This window comes from Rutilus rutilus (genome assembly GCF_951802725.1).
Source record: "Rutilus rutilus genome assembly, chromosome: 1".
Lineage (NCBI taxonomy): Eukaryota > Metazoa > Chordata > Actinopteri > Cypriniformes > Leuciscidae > Rutilus > Rutilus rutilus.
In genome coordinates, this window is record NC_140209.1 from 63,944,340 (window position 1) to 63,956,479 (window position 12,140).

Sequence of the window (12,140 nt, forward strand, 5' to 3'; positions counted from 1 at the left end):
ACGACGATGATTAATTGAAATACAATAAGCACCGAAAACACAGTGAATCATGACCGCTCCAACTGAACACCAACCTACTCCACACTGAGCGAACGCAGAGCCAAACGACTACCTCATGTGACGTCATATGACGCGATGGTGAAAAAAAGCGGTTCCCTTTCAAGGCGGTCACTTCGACATTACGTCAATGACGTATATGGGAACTCCTTCCTTCTCCATTTTCACTGAAATCTTATAGGCTAACGCCAGCTGGAGACAGCTGGCCAATTGACGCGAACATGCAAATGCTGACCGGTCCGCGGGCAGTATAAATAGCATGGGCGCGACAATGCGTCAGAATCTCTTTCTTCACGCTAGAAGTCTTATCTGAAGTCATCGTGGAAGTTGCAATAGAGGTTACTCACCATGTTTCCTCCCCGCATCCGATGGCTGCTAACCTATATGCCAGATATGTGCGGGTCCTATTGACTCGCTCTACCCTAACAAGGATCAACCGAGGCCGCACTCACGGACGACAAAGGCTGTGCCGGACAGTGTGCGTCCTCAGGGGAATAAACTCGGGCATCAGCGGGGATGAGGCCCACTGCCGCCAGCAGGCCGCTGGTGGGCCCTCTCCCGCCCTAGTTGACGCTGCCCGTCGCCACTCCGGTCCTCTTCGTGGAAATATATTGCCCTGTATCCTTCAGTGCAACTGGCCATTCTGATTAACTTCGTATTCACAGTTGTTGTCGCTACGCCACTGACGCTGTGTTTATGTACACACTGCACACTATTATGTGCTATGATTTGTGCCGTTATATATTGCCCTGTATCCTTCAGTGCAACTGGCCATGCTGATTTAACTTCGTATTCACAGTTGTTGTCGCTACGCCACTGACGCTGTGTTTATGTACACACTGCACACTATTATGTGCTATGATTTGTGCCGTTATATATTGCCCTGTATCCTTCAGTGCAACTGGCCATGCTGATTTAACTACGTATTCACAGTTGTTGTCGCTACGCCACTGACGCTGTGTTTATGTACACACTGCACACTATTATGTGCTATGATTTGTGCCGTTATATATTGCCCTGTATCCTTCAGTGCAACTGGCCATGCTGATTTAACTACGTATTCACAGTTGTTGTCGCTACGCCACTGACGCTGTGTTTATGTACACACTGCAAACTATTATGTGCTATGATTTGTGCCGTTATATATTGCCCTGTATCCTTCAGTGCAACTGGCCATTCTGATTAACTTCGTATTCACAGTTGTTGTCGCTACGCCACTGACGCTGTGTTTATGTACACACTGCACACTATTATGTGCTATGATTTGTGCCGTTATATATTGCCCTGTATCCTTCAGTGCAACTGGCCATTCTGATTAACTTCGTATTCACAGTTGTTGTCGCTACGCCACTGACGCTGTGTTTATGTACACACTGCAAACTATTATGTGCTATGATTTGTGCCGTTATATATTGCCCTGTATCCTTCAGTGCAACTGGCCATTCTGATTAACTTCGTATTCACAGTTGTTGTCGCTACGCCACTGACGCTGTGTTTATGTACACACTGCACACTAATATGTGCTATGATTTGTGCCGTTATATATTGCCCTGTATCCTTCAGTGCAACTGGCCATTCTGATTAACTTCTTATTCACAGTTGTTGTCGCTACGCCACTGACGCTGTGTTTATGTACACACTGCACACTAATATGTGCTATGATTTGTGCCGTTATATATTGCCCTGTATCCTTCAGTGCAACTGGCCATTCTGATTAACTTCGTATTCACAGTTGTTGTCGCTACGCCACTGACGCTGTGTTTATGTACACACTGCACACTATTATGTGCTATGATTTGTGCCGTTATATATTGCCCTGTATCCTTCAGTGCAACTGGCCATTCTGATTAACTTCGTATTCACAGTTGTTGTCGCTACGCCACTGACGCTGTGTTTATGTACACACTGCACACTAATATGTGCTATGATTTGTGCCGTTATATATTGCCCTGTATCCTTCAGTGCAACCGGCCATTCTGATTTAACCACAGTTGTTGTGCAGCGCAAATGACGCTGTGTTTACGTACACACTGCACTCTGTTATGTGTTCGTGATTTATGCAGCTATAAATTGCCCTGTATCCTTCAGTGCAACTGGCTATTCTGATTCAACTATGTATTTACAGTTGCTGTGCGATGCCACTGACGCTGTGTTTATGTACACTGATATGTGTGTGTTATGCTTATGCCACGATATTGCCCTGTATCCTTCAGTGCGACTGGCTATTCTGATTACTACGTAGTCACAGTTGTTGTGTGATGCAACTACGCTGTGTTACGTACACACTACACACTTATGTGTTAGGATTTATGCCACTATATATTGCCCTGTATTTTTCAGTGCAAATGGCTATTCTGATTACTACGCAGTACGTATTCACAGTTGTTGCGTGTTGCAACTGACACTGTGTTACGTACACAATACACACTGATGTGTTATGAATTTTGCCATTGCCCTGTATCCTTCAGTGCAAATGGCTATTCTGACTACTACGTATTCACAGTTGTTGCGCGATGCAACTGACGCTGTTACGTACACAATACACACTGATATGTGTTATGAATTTTGCCGTTGTATATTGCCCTGTATCCTTCAGTGCAATGGCTATTCTGATTACTACGCAGTGCGTATTCACAGTTGTTACGTGGTGCAACTGACGCTTTGTTTACGTACACACTGCACACTGATATGTGTTATGAATTTTGCCGTTGTATATTGCCCTGTATCCTTCAGTGCAAATGGCTATTCTGACTACTACGTATTCTACGCAGTGCGTATTCACAGTTGTCGTGCGATGCAACTGACGCTGTGTTTATGTACACACTACACACTGATATGTGTTATGATTTTTGCCGTTATATATTGCCCTGTATCCTTCAGTGCAAATGGCTATTCTGGATTACTATGTATTCACAGTTGTTGTGCGATGCAACTGACGCTGTGTACACACTACGCACTGATATGTTACGATTACGCCGCTATATATTGCCCTGTTTCCTCAGTGCAACTGGCTACTCTGATTACTGTGTATTCACAGTTGTTGTGCGATGCCACTGACGCTGTGTTATGTACATTGATATGTGTCTATGATTTATGCCGTTATATATTGCCCTGTATCCTCAGTGCAACCGGCTATTCTGATTAACTACGTATTCACAGTCGATGTCACTATGCCTCTGACGCTGTGTTTTGTACACATTAATGTAACTATGCTATCACATTGCCCTGTTTCCTTCAGTGCAACTAGCTATCCTATCTAACTGTGCATAGTCACAGTCGTCGCTACGGCGACTTGCGCTGCATCTGTGTACACACTAAAGCGTTATGCTGTTATGTTGCCCTTCAACAACTGACTATTGTTTGAACTGCGCATATTCATGCAGTTTCGGTCGCTTCGACGACTTGCGCTGCATTATACACACATGTTTTAAATGTGCGCACTGATGTGTTATGCTGTTATGTTGCCCTCTATCCTTCAGTGCAACAACCAGCTGTCCTATCTAACTGTGCATATTCACAGTTCTGTCGCTACGGCGACTACACTGCACTTATGTACGTACAAGGACGTGTTTTTGCTATTTTGTTGCCCTGTTTCCTTCAGTGCAAAACTAGCTATCCTAATCTAACCGTGCATATTCACAGTTTCTGGATGTATGTACGTACACGGATGTGTTATGCTGTAATGCTGCCCCGTTTCCTTCAGTGCAGCTAGCCATCCTGATCTAACTGTGCATCTCAGTTTCTGTCTCTACACAGTTTCTGTCGCTATGGCGACTTACGCTGCATTTTATGTACATACATGGATGCGCTATTCTTACGCACTTGTGTTATGCTGTCATGTTGCCCTGTATATTAGTGCAACTAGCTATCCCAGTCGAACTGTGCATATTCACAGTGTCCGTCGATACGGCGACCTGCGCTGCTTTTATTTGCACATGGATGTGTTCATGCTGCGGTGTTGCCCCGTATCCTTCAGTGCCTATACTGAGCTACTGCGTATATTAAGTTGGCGCTACAGCGACCGATGCTGTTACGTACATGTGCTACGCTGTTATGTTGCCCCGTTTCCTTCAGTGCAACTGGCTATTCTGTACTAACTCGTATACTCATAGTTCTAGCTACGGCTACGACTGTGTTTGTGTACTTACTGAGGTGCTATGCTGTTATGGGGCTATTATCTAACTGCGTATATTCACAGTTGTTGTCGCTACGGCCACTAGCACTGTGTTTATGTACATTCAGTTATGTGTTAATTTGCACTTCTGTACGTCGGCTACAGAACATCGGCTATGTTCTACAAGGGAGTGTCAGTTTCCTGGTGACCCCCTTACTGGCCTATGATCCCCGGTTCATGGACCTGAGAGAGTTATGGGGCCCCCCATGACAATCCCCCTCAGGAAGGTCCTGCTTCTACAGGCGATCGGCACGATTGGCACCCCAGCCCCAAGCTGTGGAACCTTCTTGTGTGTCCGCTGCTGGGTCCATAGTTGAGCAAGACACTTCACACTAATAAGTGCTGAGAGCTCTCCTTGAGATGGCCTTTCCACCTGCTCTCGCCCCAGCGAAGCACTTTGGAGACCTACGCTCATTCTAAGTGAAAGATTTTGCATTGTCTCGGACCTGGTGACTGCAGTGTCACTCTCAGTCTGATACCAAGCTGCGTTCCGAAGTCGCTTACACCGTTCAGAGCACAGATTGATCCCTGCCAGCCTTCTGCTGAGCCGTCAGCCTCACGTGATGCTGATGCTCAGAGTGCTGTTGGCCCTGTAAGGGCTTTGCAGATGTGCGTGGATCACAAGGCAGCAGTCTGACTAGCTGTTTGTGTGCTTGGTGGATGGTACTAGGGACGTGCTGTTTTATACTGAGACTTTCTCACTGAATTCGACGCTTGCAATGCTGGCTTAATGCCTACGGGATTTAGGTATGCTGGCTGTCTTCTCAGAACACGTTCGCCAGGGTTTCAAGTTTGATGCACTGCCTATAGCGTCGTGGGTTCGGTGAGTTTTATTCATGTACTCATGAACTGTTAACCACCAGCTGTGCAGTAGTCTGCATTATGCAGAGTTACCATTACTGCTAACTCTGTGTTATGACTGTTACATAGCTGTTCCGCATTACGCAGTAGTTTTCAATGTCTGTTAACTCTGTGTATGGCTATAAGGTTATGCAGCTGTCACCGCTATTGCCGTCGACACTGTGTTAACTCGTGCTTGAGTGCTTATGGTATTGTGCTGCCCTGTCCAGTGCAGCCTTCGCTTCATTGCATTGGATATGCAACTTGGTAAGGTCGGAACAGACTTTTCTTGGTCTAGTTTTGCCTATCAGTTCAAGTGCTCCTAGCGGCGCTGCTGGCTTAGAACTGTTGTCTCGTGGGAGTGTAGCTTGACCCCGTTCAGGGCTTATCTTCACTGCGCTCACGGCGGGATTCTATACAGTTCCCATATACGTCATTGACGTAATGTCGAAGTGACCGCCTTGAAAGGGAACGTCTCCGGTTACTATCGTAACCTCGGTTCCCTGAGAGGCGGGAACGAGACATTACGTCAGCCGCCGTGCTCACCGTTTGATCAGCTGTGCTAGCGTTCAGTCTTGATTCTGACGCATTGTCGCGCCCATGCTATTTATACTGCCCGCGGACCGGTCAGCATTTGCATGTTCGCGTCAATTGGCCAGCTGTCTCCAGCTGGCGTTAGCCTATAAGATTTCAGTGAAAATGGAGAAGGAAGGAGTTCCCATATACGTCATTGACGTAATGTCTCGTTCCCGCCTCTCAGGGAACCGAGGTTACGATAGTAACCGGAGACGTTTTTCAACACGGTCAAGGAAACTGTCAAGTTTTCTATTGAATTTGTGCCCTTATGTCTTGCAAAACAATTTTTAATCCTGCATTTACTTTTCATATAGTATTTTCATACAAGGTTATATTAATAAAAAAAAAATAAAAAAAAACTGCACCATGGGCTTTAAGTCTGCTGTTTAAAACAAATAAAGAATCAATGTAGGAGAATAGTTATTATGTGCGAACAATGGGAAACTCTATGTGTGAGTTTTTTGCGCATGTCAAAAAATCAATTCCAATTTGAAGCTTGTGACACAAAAGCTTGTGACCCGATCACTTGTTTAGCATTCATGTAAACACTACATTCAGATTCATCAATCGGAATGAATTCAAGGTGTCATCAACACTCAAAATGTCCCTCAGCAACATGTGTTTTTGTTGTTTTTCTGCAGCAACTTTGAGCACTTTTCATATTCTTTATCCTGGCTGAAGCACTTTTGTTTCAATCTATAAGAATAATATTATCAGTCTATGTTAGCCTATAGTTTAAAGTTAAAGATATTAATATTATTAAGTTGAGAGTAGGGCTGCAGCTATCGATTCTTTTTGTAATCGATTAATCTAGCACTTTATCGATCGATTAATCGAGTAATCGGATAAAAAAATTTGTGTGTTTTTAAACAACCAAAACAAATAATGCATAACGAAAATGATGTGGCTGTAAAATAATCAAGCATTTGGCTTTTATTTCTCAAAAAAAAAAAAAAAAAAAACAGAGCTATTTATTCCAATTCCAACATTTGGCTCCAAAACTAAGCCTATTTATTGTACTTTTTACCCATTTAGTGTTTATAAGTGCCAGTGCCAACAATTATATAACAATACAGTTAAGTCAACTTTATACTGTAAAACATGTATAACATGTAAAACTATGAATACAAACTTAAATAGTAAAGGCCATTTGGCCTTAGTTTTGTCTTCTTAATACAACATTACAAAAAAAGGATTGCACCTTCTGCAAATTACCCACCGGAGAACAAAAATAAATTAAATTAATATAAAATATCAAGCCAAACAGGTACACAATGTATACAATTTATAAAAAAATAAGTGTAGCTTTAAAAAGGGGAATGTTTTATTGCAAATATGTTAAAAAGAACAGCATTTTGTTTTTCACTTAGGCTAGTTGAAGTATATTAGCACGTTTTGTAGTATTATATTTTTTTGTTAATTGAAAATGTTCTATGCTCAATTACTTTGGTAGCCGATTATGTCTTCCCCAAAAGTACGAGTGGATTTGGAGAAGCAGGCTGGGGAGTTTCATTTTTTGTTGTTGTCTGTAACTATTTGGCAGACGTGACAAACAAGGTCTCGCAAAGACTGCAATGCAATATTTGTTCCTCCATCACGTCCCGGTGTATACAGTGAATGCATGCTGAAATTATTGTTGCGTGGCTACATAAAAGTTTGAGCATATGTGATGCATTGCCGCAATTGGTCTGACTGGCGCGTGAGAGAGACGAGGGTGCGTGTGTGTGTGTGTGTGTGTGTGTGTGTGTGTGTGTGTGTGTGTATGTGTGTGAAGGGGTTCTTTTTTAGGCTATACTCTCTTGCAGTTGAACATGAATACATTTACTACTTTAAAACATCAAAGCTAAACATCATATCTAGTCAAACCGCATCACGACATCACTACAAATACAGTATGGGATTAAAATCAGCGAACATCAATGTATAGGCTTCGGCACGGGCGGAAATGTTGGCGCTGGGTTAAAAAAAATGCGGGGGACAGAATCGTTACCTTGTTTCAGCGACGCTGGAAGGAAGCGATCCCAAACTTTATCGACATCTTTACTCTCCGCCATCGCGCCAACTAAATTCAAAATGTATCACGCGCTATTGTGCTTCCTGAACACTGAACAACGGTCCGTGTGAAATCAGATCCCTGCGCGTATAGTGCGCGTCATAGGAATTTAACGAGGCTTCGAGGCAGAGTTTTTGCCTCGAGGAATTTTTGTAATCGAGTAACTCGATGAATCGTTGCAGCCCTAGTTGAGAGTCTTATGTTTATTTGACGGTGATTTCACATTTCTTGTTTCTATGAAGGCTAAATACAAATGAAATATTAAAAAATATTATTTTGTACCATTTTTATTTCTAAAATATTATATAGTTTTATAGGAGGAGGTTTCAGAGACTTGGCAAATTAATTTATCAGAAGTGTGTAGGTACAGACATTCATTGTGGGCGTTCTTGGCAGTTTTTCCTGAGGCTTTATACTGTTCATATCGATATCGGAATTATATCGTATCGACTGAAATTAAGAAATATATTGTGATATAAATGTTGGCCATATCGTCCAGCCCTAATTTCATGGGTAAAAATAGAGGTTTTTTTATTTTGAAATTATAACTTACAATTAGATCCTTAAGATAATTTGTAGCTGATAATTTGCACATTTTACAACACTGTGATTTCATTTAAATCAATCAGAGGCCACCAGTAGATGAAGCACACTAACATGGACACTTACTGTTGTCATAGATTATCTCAGTGTTTGGTGACAGAGGAAGGTTGTGCTGCTCTGGCATCAGCTCTGAGTTCAAACCCTTCACACCTGAGAGAGCTGGATCTGAGCTACAATCAACCAGGAGAATCAGGACTGAAGCTGCTCTCTGATACTCTCAACCATCTGGACAAACTCAAGTATGTTAAGTAATATAACAATAATCCTGTCTAGTGTGATTGGTTTTGTTTTTTTAAAGTGTTAGTTACCAAAAAAATGAAAATGCTGTCATTATTTACTCACCCTCATATCGTTCCAAACCTGTAAGATTCATTTTCAGAACAGAAATGAAGAAATTTGAATACAATCTGAGATATTTCTGTGATATGTGCATTGACAGTGCTACCACTTCAACGCTTCAAAAAGTTCATAAAGAGATTGTGAAACTGACCTTTTTGAATTTAGTTTAATCCAAATTTTCTGAAGAGACATGATCACTTTATATGATGAACAGATTTAATTGACTCTTTTATTCACATATAAAATTCATCAGCGCACACATCAGTTATGTTAAACGGAAGCTCAGACATGCTTGCTTGATGTCTGAGAATGTGTGAGAGTTATTCTTGTGTTACGGAGCACGTTTGAGCTTCCCTAAGAACCAATGAGTTTGATTCTCGTGTTACACACACTATTAACCCTTGCAGTAAAAAAAGGCCAAATTCTGACAATTCCATACCATTTTCCATTAAAACAGTAATATACTGTAGAAAACAAAAATAGCCTATAGGAATATACTGTGAATTAACAGCGTTCAAAATCAACACTCAGAGGCTGTTTTCCCAATCACCCTCAATCACTATTCCCTACATTAGTTCACTAATATAGTCCACTTGACAGAGTGAATAAAAAGTGAGTGAATTCAGACACTAATGAACACCTGACAAGCAGAACATTAAAACATTTCAAACTCCTCCTTGACTTAGACACAGACATCAACATCAATAATCAGCACATGAATCTCAACAATGGTGACAATCAAAAGTTTCATGTCACAATGCATGCTGGGTTCCAGTATTGTGTAAAACTCCCAGCATGCACTGCAGTATGAATAAAAAAAATAAAAAAAAATAAAAAATTGTCACCATTGTTGAGAGACATGTTTGGATTTTTGATTTCTCTGTGTTTCTGCAAGAAAGTGTAGCTCTGTTTCTGTGGTTGTGCATGAGGTGTTAAAAAAAAAATGTGTGATTGTAACTTATTGCTGTAGTTTCTGCAGGACGTTTGAGCCTCCGCAAGAACCAGTGAGGTTCATTCTTGTGTGTTAGGCAGCACATTTGAGCTTTATGTGAAATAAGCAATATATCTGAGTTTATAGATAGAGATTCACCGATTGATCGGCTGGTGACCGGAATTGGCCGATTTTCACGTGATCGGCCATGACCGGCGACCGGCCGGTCAATCTGACATATGCCGATTTTATGCCGGTCAAATTCACTCAGGCGCCGCATGATTAACCTTTTGAGCGGTACGGTCTCATATATGGGATTTTTATTTCTGTGCCCCTGAGAGTAACATTACGGCGCCACATTTAGCATGTTCAGTGACGTCGCATCACTGCCAGATTCAAACTGTGCTTTCGCGCGTTGGCGCTGAGCCAGAGTCGGACGCGTTCAGCGATGTCATATATCACAACTAAGCAGTGTTTTCAACCTCATAATGTTTATTTTAGGTTCCAGATCTTTAAATACACATAAGCACGAGTAAAACAATACATTTGGAGTTTGTAAAATACACACTGATGTCTGTAACAATCTATTCAAATATAATTTGCCAAAATGAGCTATTCATATCAGACAAACATAGTGGAAGTAACTATAAAGTTTACTTTATTCTTCTCAGTTCACCGGCCACTTTCTTGCATTTATTTCGAGAGAAACTGATGAATTCACGTGCTGTAAATCCGACTGACAGGACAACATTGCGGCGCCCATCTCATGTAGATCAAGATTATTTATAAAGGTTTTTAAACGACCAAACACACTCACTTACACGTGTTTGAGAGTCGGAATATCAGATAGGCTAGTTGATGACATGGTAAGCAAGTTTGTGAATATTTTGAATAAAAAAGGAAAAGCGAAATAAAAGCGACACATCTGTCGTACAGTATTATTGTGGCTGCGGTGTATCGCGTGATGTGTCGCCATGGAAACATTAAAGGGAACGTTCGCCTTGAAAAAACTCACTCTGGGGGTGGAGGGTGGGGGTGTCAGTTAGAATATTTTAAACTTACACGTGAAAGGGTTAAAGAAAAGATCGGAAATAAATATTTGTGTGTGCTGTAAAGTGGTTAGAAAAAAATTAAATCGGAATCGGCTAAAATCGGTATCGGCAGGTCAAACTCAATGAAAAATCAGAAATCGGAATCGGCCTAGAAAATTGTAATTAGTGCATCTCTAGTTATAGAATTAAAATATTGTTTTAATGAGGTTGTGCACTTTGTACATAAATACACTGTTGACATCTAAGTTTAGAACGAAGATGGATAATAAATTGAAAGTGAGTGTGGAGAAACTGAGAGAGCAAATAGCATAGTTCCTTTTTCGTTCTTTGCTTAGGGGTAATAAGAAGTTTGAAATACCTTTCTCAGTAGTAAACTGTTAGTGAACATCCCAACGCTGCAGACGCTGCTGAGAGCGACATTTAGATGAATATGTTAATATGTGTTGCACACTTTTCTCTTAATAACAAACACAACAAAAACACAGTGATGAGAAATCAGCAGTAATAAAGCATCTGATCACAGCGACGTGGATATGATTGCACCAGCTCTGCAATTCTGCACTCAAGTCATGTCTCGATTGTTTATACAGCACTTTATACAATAGATTGGTTTAAAACCACAAATATCTTATCTATAATTTGATCTATAGGCCATCTGTAATTGAGACATTTATTCAAGAAATTCATCACAAACAAAGACAGATAATACAGATAAATGTCAGGCCGGAGTGGGTTTTGAGCGAAGGTAGTTTTACCGGTGTGAGTGAGTGGTACATGAGTGGATCGTTCGCTTGGGCCGTGAGCGATTGATAAGTAAATCATCAAAGTAAATGATGCTAGCCATTTCCTCACTGTCACACACCTAGCTAGCTAGCGAGACATAATGTTATATTAATATGCAAATGAAACACAAACAAACAGATCCAATTCTGAAATGTCAATTTATTATTGAGTCAACAAGAATTTACAAACATTGGAAATCTGTTAATTGCCGAGTTCTGTATAATGTTACATGCCAAGAATTACGTGCACCTCCAAGTACTGTATACAAATGATATGATTGGCCATTGGGTCCTATCTTGCACCCAGCACAATTGACTTTGATGTGTGTGTGTGTGTGTGTGTGTGTGTGTGTGTGTGTGTGTGTGTGTGTGTGTGTGTGTGTGTGTGTGTGTGTGTGTGTGTGTGTGTGTGTGTGTGTGTGTGTGTGTGTGTGTGTGTGAGAGAGAGAGAGACTCAGCGAGCACAGTCTGGCCATAGAGAGAGAGTGTGTGTGTGTGAGAGAGAGACTCAGCGAGCACAGTCTGGCCATAGAGAGAGAGAGAGTGTGTGTGTGTGTGTGTGTGTGTGTGTGTGTGTGTGTGTGAGAGAGAGAGAGACTCAAATGATATGATGGGCCATTGGGTCCTATCTTGCACCCAGCACAATTGACTTTGATGTGAACTGTGTGTGTGTGTGTGTGTGTGTGTGTGTGTGTGTGTGTGTGTGTGTGTGTGTGTGTGTGTGTGTGTGTGT

General features: G+C 41.6%; 1 protein-coding gene across 2 annotated transcripts in view; it reads left to right on the forward strand.

Moving 5' to 3' along the window:
* LOC311295188 (uncharacterized protein) overlaps positions 1-12,140 on the forward strand; it is a 35,119-nt gene that overhangs the window by 18,710 nt on the left and 4,269 nt on the right. For both annotated transcript variants that reach the window (XM_084416433.1, XM_084416434.1), the window contains exon 6: positions 8,381-8,542. In XM_084416433.1, the coding sequence (XP_084272559.1) occupies positions 8,381-8,542 (162 nt within the window). The remainder of the gene's footprint in view (positions 1-8,380; positions 8,543-12,140) is intronic.